This window comes from Cyprinus carpio, chromosome A12, assembly GCF_018340385.1.
Source record: "Cyprinus carpio isolate SPL01 chromosome A12, ASM1834038v1, whole genome shotgun sequence".
In the NCBI taxonomy this organism is placed as follows: Eukaryota; Metazoa; Chordata; class Actinopteri; order Cypriniformes; family Cyprinidae; genus Cyprinus; species Cyprinus carpio.
This window is the reverse complement of record NC_056583.1, coordinates 5,563,912-5,583,573: the sequence shown is the minus strand read 5'-3', so window position 1 is coordinate 5,583,573 and position 19,662 is coordinate 5,563,912. Positions and strand designations below refer to the sequence as shown.

General features: G+C 41.3%; 1 protein-coding gene across 4 annotated transcripts in view; it reads left to right on the top strand.

Annotated features, from left to right (window-relative positions):
* LOC109052664 (probable JmjC domain-containing histone demethylation protein 2C) overlaps nt 1–19,662 on the top strand; it is a 133,233-nt gene that overhangs the window by 104,094 nt on the left and 9,477 nt on the right. For 2 of the 4 annotated variants that reach the window (XM_019070075.2, XM_019070082.2), the window contains 16 exons: nt 1,643–1,748; nt 2,931–3,055; nt 3,433–3,576; nt 3,940–3,984; nt 4,438–4,696; nt 5,565–7,225; nt 7,647–7,819; nt 8,323–10,484; nt 12,621–12,822; nt 13,532–13,746; nt 13,934–14,086; nt 15,231–15,320; nt 15,441–15,568; nt 16,769–16,982; nt 18,223–18,413; nt 19,322–19,600. In XM_019070075.2, coding sequence (XP_018925620.1) covers nt 1,643–1,748; nt 2,931–3,055; nt 3,433–3,576; nt 3,940–3,984; nt 4,438–4,696; nt 5,565–7,225; nt 7,647–7,819; nt 8,323–10,484; nt 12,621–12,822; nt 13,532–13,746; nt 13,934–14,086; nt 15,231–15,320; nt 15,441–15,568; nt 16,769–16,982; nt 18,223–18,413; nt 19,322–19,600 — 6,147 coding nt within the window. The remainder of the gene's footprint in view (nt 1–1,642; nt 1,749–2,930; nt 3,056–3,432; nt 3,577–3,939; nt 3,985–4,437; nt 4,697–5,564; nt 7,226–7,646; nt 7,820–8,322; nt 10,485–12,620; nt 12,823–13,531; nt 13,747–13,933; nt 14,087–15,230; nt 15,321–15,440; nt 15,569–16,768; nt 16,983–18,222; nt 18,414–19,321; nt 19,601–19,662) is intronic. The other 2 variants (XM_019070076.2, XM_019070077.2) reach the window with 2 other exon arrangements.

Here is a 19,662-nt window from a genome sequence, read left to right as displayed (position 1 = left end):
ATGGAATATTATTTGTTTTATTCGGATGCTCCTTTCTGTCGTTGAGTAGAAGAGCTTATAACCTGCAGGCCAGTAAATAAATCATGTGTCCTGAAATGCTCTCGTTTTAAAATAAAAACTGGTATAAAGGCGTGTGTTATGTGTTTCTGAGTAATGCAATGGTTGTCACTAGGGAAAGGACGATATGACCATTTATATTCGCCAAGGATTAGACACACTGGCCATTCAACACTGTCTTTTTAAGACAAACCACAGCACCTCTCGGTTCCCAAACTCCATGTAATCTTGATCAGATGCAAAGATGTTACTTCATTGGCTCATTTTTGCTAGTTCCACTTTTAAATTACATATCTGATCAGACATTTGTAATGAGTGACAGTGCAAGACATCATGAAAAGCTTATTTGATGGCAAAAAACAACCACAACAACAACAAAAAACAGGGATATGACATTGCAACCTTGAGCACATTAACATTTGACCACCAATATCTATATATCTTTACCTACCAGTATTGACATGCCCTGATAAACTTAAATGTGAACCTCATACTGGTACACAGAAATTACCCAATCAAAACAGAGGTCATTTATATATAGAACTCTTAAAGGAACAGTACTATCAGAAACTGCTGGTTTAATTCTTAAGGAGCAGTCACATTTACAATTGTTTAGCCAAGTTTGATTTCTTCTCACAGATTTCACTCCAGTTCAAGTTTAAAACTAAAGAAGTAAAATTTTACTCATTGATTGAATATGGCTCCATTTAAGTACCTATGTTTCTGATCTGAGATGTGTTATCATTCACCCTTGTCAGCAATCACATGGCAGCAATGTGGGCTTTTGTTTACACTGTGTGTATATATATGTGTGTGTGTCAGCAGCGGGGTATTCCAGGGCTTAGTTCATGTGTTCATCAGGCCTGCTGTGTGATTGTGTAAGTAACTAGAGCTCCAGTCAGATCACCCACCCCCCGCCCTCTCTCCACTCGTCATCACCATCAACAATTAATGGAAGTGCAGGGCGGATATCCCACTCACCCTGCAAGAGCCTGACACACACACACACACACACACACATCTGCTTGACTGCTGGGCTCCCGCAAAGCGGAAATGTAGGGTTTCCGTGCATGAGGAGGTGTGAGAGCTTTCCTGTGCTTGTTTCAATTTCTGTGGGTCACTGGCCTTCATCAGATTGTTCAAATATCTCTGTGACTGTAAACGTTTCAGTATTGATTGCAAAGCCTATTGCTGTTGCTCATGCTAAAGCTTAAGGGATCACTAACCTTATGGATAACACTTTGTGGCATATCTTGCCCTGCACCTTTTGGGCCACAAACCTCAACACCTCCAATCAGGAAGTTTGCTCAGGAGTGGCTTTCATTGTAAGCAGTTAGACTTAAGATTAATCTCAGACTTTGGGTGAAATTTTGCAGGTAAAATAGGTCCCTTGTTAGTAGCATCACTCACAGTGACCAAGCAGTGTTATGATGGTTAACATGGCAAATTTGTGTGACCAACTATGTGGAGAGTTTTTTTCACCCAGGTTGATTGAGTGACCTTCAACACTGATGTGACTATGCATTGCGTCCTTATGGTTTTGGAAGTTTTATGCTGACGTTTTGTGTTTGTTTGTTTTCTGCAGGATGAGTTTGACAGTTTAAGTCCTGTTTTTAGGGACTATCCACATCTCCATGAAGAAGTGAAAGCGTGGGTGAAAGACCAAAAAGTTCAGGAAATTTTTATGCAAGGTAAGGTGGTCCCATTTCATCAGTTATTCTAAATGGGCAATTGCAACTAAAGAAAAACTTTTTTCTAAATCTTGTGCTATTTAGATGACACAGATGACACATTAACTCAGTTACCCATTTTACTTGCTTTAAAGTGATCTCAGGTTATGCCATGTGAGATTAAATGATGATTCACCTACAAAAATATTTAACAATGAGGGGAGTAGTTTTTCCCAAACCAGCTGCCAACTCACATTCAGTTCTAGCTCCTCTCTGTTGCAGAATGCCCAATTTCTAGGATCCAAAACCTTCCTTTTTATTTGGAAATGTGTGACATTACAGAAGTAAAATGAGTGTAAAAAACGAAACAAAAAACAACTACAACAAAACCTGATTTGGTTTTTAAAAATGACAGACTGCTCACTGTACCTGGCTGGTTCAGGCAGAGGGTGTTGTTTTAGTCTTGGCAAAAGGTCTTGTTTACAAAGTCCATAAAAAATTCCAGGCCCACAATTAGTGATAATTGTTGAACTTGGCAGTTGACAAGGGCAGAATGGAAAGTATCTCAAAGCCAAAGGATTTGGTGGGGAAACAGAGAACAAAAAGAAAAAAAGAAAAAAACAAACTGTCTGTGGTTTTATGCAGACGTCGCCCCATGGTTTATGTGCATGTGCAAATGTGTGTGAGGGAGATGCATTCTGGGTTGTTGTAGGCACAAGGACAATGAAGGGTTAGCTGATCTAGCAGGGCATATGAGCAGTGTTCAGGAGTAATTAATGGGAATGACCTGACCTGCCCTGCACTAATGAGCTCCAGTCAGTTTGGACACCTGCCAGCATTCACTGCGGCTAGCAGCATATCACAGATACAAGGACTGATGTGTCATTCCCTGAGGAAAAGTTCACCCAGAATGAACAAAAGGAGAGCTTTGCAGAATGCTTAAATGTAGACAGTGACAAAGTGCTATAGTGCTGTAAACAGAACATAAAAAAATTAAAAATTACAAAATAATAAAAAATAAATAAAAGTAGTCCATATTACTCCTGCTCTATTTTTTAAATAAATTGAAAATTAATGAAAAGCATCATGCTATGTTTGATATGCCAAACTAAAATTAAGTCACATTCTGTCTTAGCCTGTTATTAATGCTGTGTATGGTTTTATTGGATGTGAGTTTTTGAAAGTGTTTCCGGTTCTTTTCAGGTCCCTATTCATTGAATGGCTACCGTGTACGAGTTTACAGACAAGACTCAGCCACCCAGTGGTTCACGGGCATCATCACCCACCACGATCTCTTTAGCCGCACTATGGTTGTCATGAACGACCAGGTATCTGATGCCTGATTCAGTGTTTTAGTTCTAAAAAAAATGTTATGCTTTTTCAAGGGTCTTCTTTGTAAAGTGGTTACTACATAATAAAAAAGGACACAAATTATTATTTTATTATTATGTTTTATTAAATCAATATATTGTAAAAAATATTATTTTATTAAGCAAATGCATTATTATTATTATATACAAATAAAAAAATATTTTAAACAAATGCACAATCAGTATTGTAATTGTTAATAACAATATTTATCATAAAACTGAAAATGAATGTGTTGAATTGTAATGATTATACTGCAGGCCTTTTGTGGTTTATTTGTTTAAAGCAAAAAAAATAAATAAATAAAATTAGCTGTCTTTTCTGTCTCTGTGTACAGGTACTAGAGCCTCAGAACGTTGACCCCTCCATGATACAGATGACCTTTCTGGATGATGTGGTCCATTCTTTACTAAAAGGAGAGAACATCGGTATCACGTCACGACGCAGGTCTCGCTCTAGCCAGAATAGCAACACTGCCCATGTGAGTGTAACTTACAAGAGCACACACATATCTCACATGCCTATATGTGCTTTTGTTGCTAGATGATCAGCGCACCTGCCTTCCTGGATCAACATTGTGTTCACTGTTATATGCCAACTTGTATTTCTGTCTTGTGCCTGTCTGTTTGTACTTATTACTGGATGTGGTGTCTGTAGCTAGCTTTGAAGTAAAGTTCCTATGTGCTTTTTTACAGTCTTTTTTTAAGAAACCTAGAGCCTTGTAGAAGCACATATCATTGCTCCTTTCATCATTAACAAGACTTCTCTGTTCCACCTTGTTTTTTGTTTTTGTTTGTTTTTCTTCTCTGTTTCTCTGTTTTAAACATTAATTGGGGATATGCAACAGACCACAGGAGGGAGACCAAGCGGCTCTACAGGAATCTCTCAGGTACCGGGCCGCACCTCCCTCTCTCCATAGATTTAGAGCTGCTTTTATACCACCTGCATATCCCTGTCTATTATAATTATTTAGCATTCATTTATTACTAAGTGCTAATTTATTACTAGTGTTAATTTTCCAATAAAAGTTTACCCCCAATTACCATTTCACGCACTGTGCTTGCATGAATTAAATGGATTTGGGGTGTAAAATATTATCTTGAGGTACAGGGTTGGAAAGCTTTGTTAAGAGCCATAGGAACTCTTCTTTAAGCCTAGCTCTGTGACCATTTTTTTTTTTTACAGACGTGTGTCGTACAGTTGTTGCTGGCAAGGAAGTTTTTTTTTTTTTATATTGGTGGTTTTTAACTTAAAAATCTCTCTCACTCTCTATTACCTAAATCCATTACAAGCCATCTCATGCTTGTGTTTGCTGTTTGTGCACCCTTCTGTGTTTTTACAGGGTCATTACACACGTGCCCAGGCCAATAGCCCCAGACCGGTGATGAATTCCTCTTGCTCCACCCCCAAACAGGCCTCTCAGGGCCAGCAGCAGCAACAGTCCCAGCATGCTCAGCAGCAGGTATCCCAGCAACACCAGCTGCAGCAGTCCTCACCAGGTCAACAGCGCAGCTCACGATCTTCACGTCGGAAAGGCTCTGACAGCAGTATTCCAGATGATGAGAAGATCAAAGATGAAAAATCAGACAGTGGAGGAAGAGGTAAAACACTGATCAGTTGTTACAGTAATCATACCACTGCAGTGTTATGTAAATATGATTATGGTGCTTTTACTTGAAGTATGCATGTAGGTATGGCAGGTCAGTCTGTCAGTTATGAAGAATTTTTTTTTTTTTAAAGTTACAACTGCTCCCGTCTTCCCCAACCTGTCTCTCCTGTCTTTTTCTAAACATAGTGAATATAGCGGATATTTGTGTTACTTGTGTTAAATGTTTTCATAAATTATTCTTGAAAAAGGATTAAAGGTCTGTTACTGAGTTGCTTTGATTCAGTCATGTTTGGAATTTGATGGGAAATGAAACAGTAATTGCAGCACCCCACTCTAAGGAATTAAAACATAATGAATCTCTTCTAGATTGATTAGATTTTCCCCTGTTATGGTTTTCATGTTATCCAGAGGCTTTTATGTTAGGCATGGTCTAGTGCTATGCAGTATATTTAAGTTGACAAAAGATTCTACTGGATAGTTTCAATGCTAGCTTTTGGGTTGGATGTTCGCCTGGTAAAAGATCATTTAGATCCTTCCATCATAATTCCTGCAGTACAGTGTTTGGCAGGGTGTTGGGTCTTTGAGAGATGAGGTGAGTGCAGCCACTGCAGTGAAATGGACATTTTAAGTGTGCATAAATTCTACCAGAGTCCCATCCATCACACTTATAATGCAGCACTTAAGATTCAATCAGCCTTTAACCTTAATGTACAAAATGACATCATCCTGATCCGTGCTTGAATAATCAATTGGATTGAGTTTCTTGTGCACTCCGCTTGCATGGAATTGTTTGCTAGTGGCACGATTTGTTTCTGTGTTGAAAGTTATACATAACAGAGTTGGTCTCTATTTCTTTCTAGATTTGTCTAAAAATAAGAGCAAGCAGACAAACAAGAGGAGGAAAGCAGATGAAGAGGACAAGAAAGGCAGTCTCAAGAGGCTCAAAACAGAGACGTCTGACCTCTCTGAGAGCAGTGACTCTGAGAACTCTAATAAGCGGAGCATAGACTCTTCATCAGAGCACTGTTCAGAGAATGAGCTCAAATGCAAGAGCACTTCAAAAGTTTCAGAGGAGGAGAAGAAGTCCCAGGGATCCAAGCCTGTGGACGAGTTGAGTGTAATCAACAGGCTGTCTCCCTGGGATGAGATGCAGGATAAAAGCGGCAAGCCAATGGCCATGGATGTGGCTCAGTTGGCAGAGAGCGAGCGGTCGGGAGAAAGGAGATCTCCGCTGCCTCCTCCGGCCTCCTGTACACAAAACCAAGCCTCTGGACAGACAGAGGTCCAAAGCTGCATTGTCGAGATGAAAAGCACTGTGAAAACCCTCTCCAAGGACCATAATGGCACAGGAACGCCTTGGACGCACACGCCCAAGTGCGTGATTGATATCACAGAGGATGCCAACACGCAGTTTAGTTCCAGAGAGAACTCTGAGGCCGTGTCGGCCCTGCTGGCATCGCAGAAGTGTGATGCCTACGTCCCTGAATCCAGACATTTGGTGCTAAACGCCTCCCACGCAGAGTGCAGGAGGCCGGATGGCGAGCAGCAGCAGAATGCTCACAACATAGGCGAATTCACCCACTCTGAGGTCATAAGGCCGGTGACATCAGTGAGTGAGTCAGCAGCCCTGGGCGAGAGAGGGAAGCTCCAGCAGCAGTACACATCTATGGTTATTAAAAATCCCCCACTAACCGAGGACATCAGAAAGACCCATAAACTTAATCCTTCCCCTGACTTGCCCAAACCTAAGTCCAACTCATCCCCTGACATTCTCAACCCCAAGTGCAATCCTTCACCTGACATCATAAAGTCAAAAACCCACAGCATTCACGAATACTCCAAGCCCAAACCAAATACATCTCCTGAGGTGTCCAAACATAAACCGCGCCACCCTGAAAACCCACCCACAACAGGCCGCTTGGCACTCAAACACGAGCCTGACATACCCCGCTCCAGTTTTAAGCCAGTGCCAGCCCGAGGGGCGCTTTCCGAGTCAACGAAAAGCCTGCTTGTTGTCGACAAAAATGAACATTTTATGGTGTACCGGGACCCTGCTTTGGTGCGTCCTGAATCAGATAACAACCACGTGGCTTACCTGCACCCACACCTGCATCCACTACATGGTTCTTCTCACGCCACGTGTCTCACGCCCAGCTCACACCATTCATCCCACCTCCTCCCTTCTTCTTCCATGAGCCACTCTGTGCACCACTCACACCTGCTGCCCACCGTACTTCCCACAATTTCACCAGCCTCTCTTCTGAGCAGCCATCCCCGGCTGGACTCCCCTGGACTCGGGCACTTGGCTTTGGCCCACCACCATTCCCACCAGCAGCAGCAGTTCCTCCAACAGCAGCCACCCCCACAACTGCTGGCCCAGACGCATGGAGGTGCCTCGTATAACCAGCTCGGCCTCTACCCCATCATCTGGCAGTACCCAAATGGTACCCACTCCTACCCACCTGGGTACAAGTGGGTACATCCGGAAAATGCTGTCAATTCAGACTCCAACCTACGGAGGGTATGTGTTTGTGTGCCTGTCTGTTTACTAGCCATGATTGTTATAATTTATATAGACTGTAATTTGCAGCAGTGTGTGTGTGTGTGTTGTTAATTGAAATGCACAATGTTCATCTGAGGTTGTTGTAAGAAGGCCCCTTAGAGGAGGCCTCTCTCTTGGTTCTGTCAGGGATTTTTGGTTTTGACCTCAGCCTGAAACAACCTACCCTACAGTAATAAATCAGAATGTGTGTGAGCACATGCTTTTATGTGCTGTATCATGTCTGGACACATCTCCAAGCTTTTCATGTTCACGGTAATTCACTAATTTGAGGAACAGTCATTCTTTTGCACAATTTGTGTGTTCTGACTTGTCGATAGAGAATTGTGGTTTGGCTTGAGTGCATTATGACCTTCTCTTTATTTGTGTGTGCACGATGCAGAACACTTCCAGCCCCTGGCTGCACCATTCCACCCCTGTAACCTCAGCAGACAGCATGGGGATTTTGAGCCATGTCCCGGGCAGACCAGCCAGTGCAGAGCCTCATCGACCCATCAAGATCAGTTCACACTCCAGCTCGCCGCTCTCCAAAACCCCTGGAGAACTCCACAAAGAGTGAGCATGCACACACTTCTGTGTCTCTCTGTCTGTCATTAACACACATGGTTAATCCATTCCCACAGTCTTGCAATGCCTGGAAATGTGGCTAGCTGTTAAATACCTTGTGACCTGAGGTGGAACAAATGCCATGTGATAGAAGGACTGTACGCTCATTCAGTGACTTTGCCCATAATTAAACTATTCTATTAAAGCCCGCTGAATGTCTGTACTCACTTGAACCACCTCCAGTGCAGTTACCTAATATCTGAGAAGAAACACATTGTAGCACTAACCCTAGAATGAATATTGCTCCAGCGTTACTGTAACTATTGAACAAAAACCTCAAAATACTCAGTGAGTTTGATATTTTCAGATATGCAATTATATCTAAAAATTTGTAGATTACCAGTTTAGAATCACCAATTTAGAATAAATTATATGGCAAGAATCAATCATGCTGACATATTTTTTGTGATTTTTTTGTGGTGCTGATTGATATTTTTGTATTGTTCGTTCAGAGATCAGGAGAAGAATGTGTTTGTGGACCCTATACGTAGCGTGGCCAATGCCCACCTGAAGCAAGAGCCGGACCGTAGCCGGACACCTATCAACAAGGAGCTACACCGTCTCTACAAGGATTCCCCCCATAGCAAGCAGCAACTACCATCATGCATGCCTCAGGAGGGGCCAGACCATACCAGCAAATATAAGGAAGAAAACCGCCGCATCCTTCTAGAGAGCATTGAAATGGCCCCCTTCACTGCCAAGATCCGTGCCGGAGAGACCGAGCGTGAGTCCTACTCTCGGATTTCATCCCATCCCAAAAGCCATGAGAAAGAGGCGGAGCACTCTGTGGCTGATCTGTACAAGTACAAACACTCTGTATCTCAGTCCCTCCCTCTAACCAACTACTTCACCACTCTGTCAAATAGTGTTGTAAACGAGCCACCACGACTTTTCCAATCCAAAGATCTCAATCCGTACTTTGACAAGGCACCCACAGCCTCTAGCCCCTTGTCCTTTGGCTCATACAACTCTAGTCACACCAAATCTTTGTCCAAGCCTCCCCCTCTCATTAAGCACCAGCCAGAAGGAGAGGGACTGGTGGGCAAGATTACCGAACAGCTTAGTCAACAAGCACCCATACACTCACTCAGTACCTCAGTGGTGACGGTCAGTGAACGCTGCAGCCCGGCTATCTCTCCCTCTTGTCAGCCCAAGGGCATGCCATCCTTGCGTAGAGCACCAGTCTTTCACCCACCCACCCAGCAGGCGCTTGACCGCAAGGAGGGGGCCTACGGTCGCCTTTCCCCACCTACGCTCACCCCCATCCAACCTGTCAACTCGGCAGGGAAGGTGTCAGAACAGCAGAAGCCACCCACCCTGCTCCCAGAGCTCAGGGACGAGAAAAGCGGAGCTGAGCTGGGCTCAGCCGAATCCTGCCGGCCTGGCGGAGAAGCAAAGAGCCATGAGAAAGTGGCCTGGCATTCAGATAATAGTCAAGGGAAGCCACAGGCAGCCATGGCATCTGTTATTGTCCGCCCTTCTACTTGCATAAAGTATGACGGCTCGCCAGGTCCCAAGATGGCGCCCAAAGATCAACTTGGTAGCAGATTGTTTGCTGGTCGCACTCAGGCAGACTGCCTGAAAGTGGCCGAGAGTAGGGAATCTGGGAGAGTCATCCTACCAAACACGAATTTGGAGGTTCCCAGTGATCAGTACAACAAAAACCTGATTAGAGCGTCACCGGGTGTCATTCCCAGCTCAGTGGCAGTTGTGACCAATTCTGTGTGCAGCACTAGGACTAATGAAGCCATTGCTGCTGCCAGCGGCACATTTAGCACGCAGAGCCACAATGGAGTAGATCTGTCATTCTCCATCTCTGGCACTAGTGGTAGTAGCAGACTGGAAAGCTCTGCTTCCAAAAGCCGCCCTCCCACTGTTGTTGAGTCGCAGGAGGGAGGCTCGAGAACCAATTCTCCTAGTGCGCTGCCTCAGGCTGGCTCCACTGGCCCCACACAGGCCTACTCGAGGAACTTTGTTCACCTGAAGAAGGCCAAAGCAGCTCTGGCTGCAGCGCAGTCTCGTGGCTCCAGCAGTGCTTCCGAGAGTGAAAGCGGTAGTGTCAGATCCTCTCAGGACTCGCCCACCATAGCCCAGGATAATTCCGCCCCCAGCAATCCTGCCAGCAAAGCCAGCCTGGTGCCCAATGGACAGCCAGCGCAGGTGTGCCAGTCTAACTATCACAAGCTCAAGAAAGCCTGGCTCACGCGACACTCAGAGGAGGACAAAAACACAAACAAATCTGAAAAAGGTGGGAATGCCATTTCTGAGCTAATTAAACCATGCTCCGTTAACCTGATTGCACCCACATCTAGTGATGTGGATCTGGGCAAGGACAGCAAAGGACAAGAGGACAAGTTGTCCCAGGAGGACAGAAAGACACGTCGTACCCCCAAGCGCCCATACGAATCGGGTTCTGAGAGTGGCGATGACTCAGACTCTAGTGAGAGCAAGCTGGAACAAAGGACTAAAAGGCAACCCAAGCCCACTTATAAAAAGAAGCAGAACGACATGCAGAAAAGGAAGGGAGACAGTGAGAAGGAGGAGGACGAGGTGAAGCCAAATGGTATTTTCCGTAGTGCCAAGGAAAAAACCAAACTCAAGCTGGCCAGCACCAGTAAGTGCACTACAGTCTACATCAAAAAAGGTCTTTTTTTTTAATGGATTTTTTACTTTCTTTGTCACATGTGATATTAGATAAAATTAATATGTTAGTACATATTCCAGGTCTTATTGGGTCTGTTATTCCCCCGAGAAAAAAAAAAAATCTAAATGAAGTAACTTCGTCCTCCACTGAAGCAACTATTTGGCTGATGTTACCTTGGCTTGAAATAATGTTAACCAATAGCTGAATGGCTGTTTAACAAATTTTAAACTGTTGTTGTACTGTGGGTAATTCATCTTTTAATCTGATGATAATTTTAGTAGTTGAAGGGGTCAAATGATGTGATTTAAATTTTTCCTTTCTCTTTGGGGTGTTATAAGCTCTTAGTGCATAAAGAAGATCTGTAAAGTTGCAAAGACTAAAGTCTCAAATCCAAAGAGATATTCTTTATAAAATTTTCGAGTTAACCACGCCTACCTAAAACGGCTCATTCTAACACGCCCCCACATGTCTACGTCACGATAACACTGCCCAAATGTTCACGCAAAGAAAGAAGGCATTACTTTTATTCTCGCTGATGCTGCCGCCACCATGTTGTGGAGACGCTATGTGTTTCGTTGAGAAAGCAAAACTATGTTTGGCCTTCCAAAAGAGGAGACAACTAGAAATCAGTGGTTATATTGTATTTACAACACTGTTCCAGAACAGTTCAATCCAAATATTCAGATGTGTGCAGCTCATTTTATGGAGGATGAGGACTGTTTCCTGGAAGAGTAGCCTACAATGCCAGTGTCTGTTTCTATAAAGTGGGACAATTCCAACTTTGCAAGGACAGTCTGGCGCTTCTGACTCACAGTAAGTATGTTTACATATTTAAAGAATTTGCCACTGGCGATTCAAACGTGAGTTTTTAGCAGGGTAGAGTAGGGCTTGTTGTTAGTCGTTTCTCCGATCACAAATCCAGACATGAGTTTTAAGTTTACGCGGTGCGATACGCAACGCAATGCATAAAAAGACAGTATAAGTCATTATAATCAGTAATTATGTCCCCACTGGATGCAACAAATGCCTTGTTTGTAATGGGTTTTGTTGATTTTGTCCCGTTGCGCCGGGACACGCAGCATCACAGTATGGTAAGGGGCGTAACATTTCCATCACACGCTTGAGGAATTTGGCCAATCACAATGCAATGGATAGCTGGCCGATAAGTGTGCACCTCGTTTTTCAGAACAATGAGCTTTGTAAAAATCGATACATTTCAGAAAGGTGGGGCATAGAGGAGTAACAATAATGTACAGTACATGGGAAAATAATTTGTTTTTTGAACCTTAAACCGCATAAACACATTGCATTTCACCAAATACACAAAATAATGTTCTTTTTAGCATCTTCATATGACCCCTTTAATAGTAAGTGGCAATTCAGTGCTGATTAATGTTTATGTAATAAAGGTTGCAGCAATAATAGCAAACATTACAATAGTTTTGAAACAGTCTCCATGTATTGATTAAAAAAGGCTCCTTTTTTTTTTTTTACCATCCAATTAATTCCTGATTTAAAAAAAAATCAAGTTCTTATTGAATATTTTGTTTCACTCAGATTAAACAGAGTAAACATTTCGCAAGTAAAATGGGCTGTGAATGGCTATTTCATGTTGACTTGAACTTAGGGGTTATTTTAAGGTTTGCAGTGTGTGAGAAAAAGAGCGAGGTGTGTTTGGTGAACATCTGGTCGGCAGCTGTGCAAATGGCTTCTACTAGAATGCTCACATTTATGTGGAAAACATCTCCAAGAGCACTTGGGCTTTTATTAGCACTTTCTGATGATTGCTGTGTAGCAAAATGGTGCCTCTTTGTAATTGCATAGCTTCTAAAGCTGTAGGTCACTGTAACAGTACAGTAGGTCACAACTGTCAGGTTTCATAAATGTTATGATTGGTTGTGGTAACAACATAAACATTAACTCTTAAAACCCTGCACACTTCTGTCATCATCCCCACCTATTGATAGACTGAAATATCTGGGTCAGTCTAATACTTATTCCTGTCTTTATTATTCAGTTAATGTTAAATAAATGTGGAGTTTTTATGCAATATGTTTTCTAATGGATGAAGTAATTGAATCTGTGGTGTGTAATCTGTGTTTATAGATGGCATTCCCCGGTCTGTACTGAAGGACTGGAGGAAGGTAAAGAAGCTAAAGCAGACGGGTGAGTCCTTTCTGCAGGACGACTCGTGCTCTGAAATTGGGCCCAACTTACAGAAGTGCAGGGAGTGCCGCTCCGTCCGCACCAAGAAAGGAGAGGAATCTGCCCATTCACCTGTCTTCTGCCGCTTCTACCACTTCCGCCGGTGAGCATAAGGCAAAGAACACGTTTGCATTGCACTCATCAGGCTACACGGTAGTACTGATTATTTGTGTGATGTAGTAAATAAGGAAGGTTGTTACTGCAACAGAAATAGTCAAACACTGTAGTACAGTAAACAATATACAATTAATACAAAATATAGAACATTCCAAAAAAAACAGATGATGGTTTCTAGGTTTAAGAAATGATAAAACTTCTTGTTGCAAAATGTTTATTAGATGGTCATGGTGAAATAATTGAATCCCTATTTGTTTCACAGTAAGCAAACAACATTTCCTTGAGCTATCTTTTTTAAAGTTAGCCTTGTTAACCTGTAACGAACCTACAATTGATTGTATTTAAAAGATCAGTAGGAGTCCCGTCTGTGGGCACAAAGTGAATTTAGAGTGATGTTTCCAGTAGTCAAGCTTGGGACATGCATTCTAACCATTTTTGACATGGGTAAAAATAGTTGCTAGGCACCTTGGTGGTTGTCTTTAATTTTTCTTTCCATTTAAAGTTGGCCATCATCAGATGCATCTTTATTACTCTGAAATTTTCTCATGGCATGTTCAAGTATTAAGTACTTGTCCTTTTTTCTGCCCTGTCTTGTGTGTACAGTTTTCTCCTCTCTCTCATTATGTTGTTACAGGATTGCTCTTAAGGAAGGAAATAAACTCTAATTGCACATTATCTTTCTTCCTCATCTCCAGCCTCTCGTACAGTAAGAATGGAGTGATCCGGATTGATGGCTTCTCCTCTCCTGATCAATATGATGAAGAAGCGCTCAGTCTTTGGGCCCCAGAAGGTTATGAAGAAAACAGCCTGGACCTGGAAACATCCAAATACATCCTCAGCTACATTGGAGACAAATTCTGTCAACTGGTTATGACTGAGAATACAGCAACTACATGGATAAAGAAAGATGGTGAGCTACACTCCTCAGTAGATTCCATGGAAAACCAAATCTTTTGTGCTAAAACATTGTTACCAGTGTACCATTAAATTTACAGCAGCCCGTCAGTCTGAAAAGAGAGCGAGAAAGGAAAATGAAAAACGTGAGTGAGCTCTGTGAATGTCTGTTTCATACTTCTCCTGTTTGCTTTTCTCTGCAGCCAAGATCGCCTGGAAGAGAGCAGTGAGCGGGGTGAGAGAGAGCTGCGACGCATGTGAAGCCACATTGTTTAACATTCATTGGGTCTGCCAAAAATGTGGATTTGTGGTGTGTTTGGACTGTTACAAGGCCAAGGAGAGGAAGAGCTCCAAAGGTCAGTCATCGTTTTCATATTCACCTTTGAACACTGACTGTGCTTGTACACTCTTTCTGTTGATATGTGGTAGGCTTAAAAACCCTAACAGAACTGGAAAAATGCCCCAGATATTTAAAATGTGAGAGGGGGAAAATCTGTAGTCAGTTCTTTTGGTTTATTTATGTAATTTACATTTTTGAACAGTAGTGACCCAGAGCTGTTAGATTTTGATGTTCTTCGTCTCAGAAGTGAGTGTTGTATAATGTGAAGCTATTCTTAAAAACAAACAAAAAAAAAAAACCTGAAAAACACTCACTATGGAAAAAATCCCAACAACAAACAGCAAAATTGAGTTTTTTGTAGTTGTTGTGATATATTGTACATTATTTACAGCTACTTAACACTAAATGTTAATTTATTTATTTTTAATTAACTGAAATTATTGATCTAATTTAATTTAATTTTTTATAGGAATTATTAAAATTGTTAGCATTATTTGACAAAAACCACACTGTGTATTTTTATTTAAATAAACAGAAGATACAAGTAAAAAGTAATCGAAATATCATAAAAAGAAAAAAAATTGCTAGATATCTTCTTGATAAAGTTAATTTCTGACTGCCATGCAGGAGTCAGTTTTATTTTAGTATCATAGAGACTAATATAGTTTTTAATATTTTGAGAAAGTTTTTATTTTTGCATTTTCTGTTTATTGTAATTTTACTTAAAGTTTTATTAATAACCCTGGCAACAGTAAGTGTATAGTGGTTTAGTTTGAATGGCTTGTGTGTGTGTGCTGTAGGATGTAGCAGTTGTTCTAGGACTGTCTAGCTCAGCTGTCCCGGGGGTTTGAGATATGCCTCTGTCTCTGTGTCTTTCTCTTCTGTGTTCTCCTCATTTAAGTCTCCCCTTCCTGCAGCAGCTCCTCCTGTCTTCTTAGGCTTGAATTCTGCCACAGGGCATTAAAAAAAAAAGCTTGAAGTGTCATTTCTGCTGAATCACATCTGTGTATCCTTTCCTACAATGCTCAGAGCTTGTTATTTATTTTGAAGCATTAACACCAAGAGTCCTCTACAGGAAAACGGGCCACTGACAGCGCCCTTCTCTGTGTTTGTTGTCACTCTCAGCCACTGTATGTAATCCACCTTTTCTTATTTCGCAGATAAAGAGCTGTATGCCTGGTTGAAGTGTGTCAAGGGACAGCCTCATGATCACAAGCACCTGATGCCAACACAGATCATTCCAGGAACTGGTATGGAAAGAGACATTTTTATTCTGGAATGATCCCAGAATGCTTGTAGTTATGCCTTTAGATGGAGGTAGAGAAAGAGATAACTTTATCTTTTGACTTGTTTTTGTCTGTGTGTTTTAGTTCTAACGGACTTGGTGAACACTATGCACATGCTCAGGGAGAAGTACAGCATTAAATCACACTGCTCATGTGCTTGGAAGCAGAACACCCTCTACAACAAGCTACCCTCCACCAATGGCGTGTCCCAGGTATGTGAGTGTGTCATTGGGCAGACCTCAGTTAGGGTAGATGACATTTTTTTAATTTTATACGAATTGAACAAGCTGTGAGGGGAGTATGGTTGTGGTACTGTATGTTAAGTGTTTGATGTCAGTGCACTGCAGAACTTAGATGAAATTAAAGATTTTTAAATTAAGATAAACATTTAATTCAAAGGGAAAACAAGTTTATCTTTTGACTCTATTGGCAGATATTTCTTCTTGTTTTAAGCAGGAACTTACAGAACTCTACACAAAAAATATAGATTTTAAGAATTAGATTTTCAATATTATAATTAAGAATTTGTTCCCATGATTTAGTTAAATTGTCTCCACAAGTTAAGAGTTTGTTCCCTTGTTTTAATTAAATCACAACAAGGTATAAGTTTTGGGAATTAATTCTTCTTCATGGCAATGATTTAACTAAAATAAGGGAATGGACAGAAAATAGTGGGAAAAAATTCTTAATTCATGGCCACAATAAATATAATTTTGTCCATGTGTCACGTCCGTATAAACTCACTTGATTAGATAAAAATTTTCAGAAAACAATTTATGTCATTGTGTATGTCAAGCAAAAAATCTTGATTTAAAAATGTTTAGATATTTGTTCTGGGAAACAATATGAATATATGAAAGAAAATTACTAGTATAAAAGTATAATAATTTAAATCTATTAATTTCAAGGATCTGTATCAGACATAAAAATGTAAATATGCCTTGGCAGTTTCTGTAAAATTAATCAAATCCAGTAATCACATGGTTCAGAGTGACCAGTGTGAAAAAAAGTAATGTATTCCATGTGATAGAACTGTCTGTTCGCAACAACCAAATTCTGTTCAATAGCTTGTAATGTTGATTGTTCAGCTGTCAAATCATTAAAAAACAGACCTGATTTAAGGCCTTGAGACAATAAATCCCATTGAACAACCTGTGCATCTATCCCTCTCAGTCACATTTCCATTCACGTGAAATTAAATAGGGCTTTAGCCTTGACAAGAGTGTGCATGCTCTCACTGTGAACACTAACTCTCACACTCTCTCAATCACACACAGATTTTCACATTCTGTTCTGCACTGGAATGCTGAATACAGTCCTGCTTCATCTTTCAACCACTAAAAGTCCACAATATTTCCCTTCACTCTCCTCAATCTGCTGAGCTTTCTCTGACACAATCTTACTTTTCACAGGTGCTACAAAACGTGCTAAATCACAGTAACAAGATCTCCCTGTGTAAGCCTGAGGGCGGCCAGCAAAACTCCTCTCTGAAGGTAGAGGCCAATGGAGGAAGCAGTCCCGCCAGCGACACCAGCACCGAGAGCAAGTTCACCCCACCAGAGTCCCAATCGCCTCTGCACTTCCTGGCCGATCTGGCTGAGCAGAAGTCCCGTGAAGAAAAGAAGGGTGGGTACAGAAACAATTAAACTTTAGGTTAAAGTTATTGGTAGCCAGGGGCCGGAGGTCTGCCAGCTGCCCCCGTGTTTTTCCTTTCTCTGCAGGCGTGTGGGTGCTTGACAGGCCGCCAGCATTCCTCAGTCCTCACATTCAGTGGTGCACGTTACAGGCCTTCTCAGTTGTGAGCTCCCACATTCTAAAGAGTTCACCTAACCACATGTTTATCCAGTTCTTCAGCTCCTCTCGCATGCCGAACACGCTGCTCTCTCCAAATGAACTGCACTTAAAAGACCATCAGCCCTGTGGTCATTGGCACAGGTTCAGCTCAGTTTGTTGCCCATAGCTTCATTTAGCAGCGGTGCTTAAATTGTACTTTTTGATAAGTCTGCATTTTTGTTGTTTCGTGTCAGCTCTTAAAATATAATAATAGAGTATATAGTTCACGCCATGGCACAATGTAACGTGTTGCTAGCATTTTGATCAGTTTATTATTACATTGCAGTTGCTTGGTAGTTGCTACAGTGTTTTAGGACCTTGCAAAAAGCCCAATTTCAAGTCTGCGATTTTTTTTTTCTCCAGAAATGTCTCACATCCTTCCTTGTCCAAGTCAGTGGGATTTTAACCCCTTTTTATTCTTCACCCAAAGGAAAATTGTACATCCTGAAAAATTTAATAGTAAGCAGGATTCCTCAAATCTTGACCTGGAGGGCGATTGCCCTGAAGAGTTTAGCTCCAGTCCAAATCAGAGACACCTGAGCAGGCTGATCAAGGTCTTCAGAGTTTTTTTAAAAACTGATCAGAGTTTAAACTCTGCCACTTTCTAAAAAGCATGTTAGAAATCTTACTGTGAACTTTTTATCTGTGTATGTTCCTTTGTCCAAAAAATTTTACATTTTTTGTCATTTTTATTCAAAATCTCATAACACCTGCAAACTCTGCCTTACTTTTGAGTGCCATTTCCACATCTTAAAATCCAGTCAGCAAGCAGTGCATAGAACCATGTCCTAGAATTGTTTATTTTTCGATAATCTGTTACACTCAAATGTATGTCACAAAATGTAAGAATAGATCTGTCGCTACTTCTGTTTTATCATGACTTTAAAATTCATCATTTCCCACTAAATATTATGGGAATGTATCATATAATGGAAGTAAACCAAAACTACTATTTCTTTTACTTTTGAATTTCATATGATGTGAAAGAGATTGACAGCTGAGGTTTTGAACAGCCTGTACTTCTCTCCTGCAGAAAATAAGGAGTCAGTTGTAGGGAAGATAAAGGAGGAGAAGGATCAGTCAGATGCTTTGGACTGTAAAACATCATCCCTGGAGCAGGGATCAACCCTACGAGACCTCCTCACCACCACCGCAGGCAAGCTGCGTCTGGGCTCCACTGATGCTGGCATCGCATTTGCTCCAGTGTACTCCACTGCCTCGCAGGTCAGAAAACCAACACCTACTGATCACACTCAAACAGAGAGACTGTGCCAGCATACAGAGATGGCAACATATATACAAAACTAATGAAAAGTTAAAAAGTGCACAAACTTGACTTTAAAAGGCTTTGGATCTAAAGGTTTATTCTTGAACTTTAGTTTCAAGAATAGTTTTGTAGAAATATAAATTGCATACATGTAAAAATATGTAATTATAATCAAGTTGGTGTTTCCATATTTCTGATCGGTAGACAATTTAATTATAAAAAACTAATGTAAACATATAGAAAATAGTCATTATCACATGGGTGGCAGTTTACAAAAAATATGGCCATGGTAACATAAAGAGCAGGGGTATTGAATTAATGTTCCAAGAGGTCTGGTCTCTATGTTTCTTTCCCAGTGGAGGTCCGGACAGTACTTTTTTGGAATAGTAATAAACAGTCAAATAGTCATAAGGGATGCAGATATTGGGCCCCGAGAATCAAAGCAGTGGTGAGAATTTTTCTGCAAAAAAACTGTAATATATCATGTTAATGTTAAAGGTAAGATCAGCTATTCTATTAGGTTATTTTTATTTTTTTTTATAGACACCTGTGTATGACAGAAGGCCATGTGACAGAAAAGGCACTGTATGAGGGATCAGAGTTTTCCACTTGAAGTTTAAAACATTTTTATATTTTTTTACAACTCACATTGAGCTAGGTAAAATATATTAGAGGATATAGCACTGAAAAAATCTTTAACATAAACTACCCATAAAATTGTGCAACCATTGTCATGTATCGTGGTCTGATTGGAACCAAGCTGGGGTCCAGAACCGGACCACAGTCTGCTATTTGAGGACCTGTGTGACATTTTTTTATTGTCTAAAATAGCTTAATGGCTTCTTTTGTGGTCTTCCTACCACAGATTGTCAAGAGTGGCCGCAGCATGCCCAACATCCTTGATGACATCATTGCCTCTGTGGTGGAAAACAAGATCCCGGCGGGCCGTGGCACCAAGCTGAATCTGAAGCATGAGCCTCTGGAGGAGTCCAAAGCTGAGAGAAAGAAAGCAGTGGAAGAACCGCCCAAACTATATGCAGACATCCCACACTGTTGGCTTTACGAGCGCAGGCTGCTCTGGCTCAAAGACCACCGCAATAGCAACAACTGGAAACTCTTCAGGGAATGCTGGAGACAAGGACAGGTCTGTGAAAAAAGCCCACTTAATTCTGAATCTTACATTTCTTTCTGTTCTGCTAGAGCTAT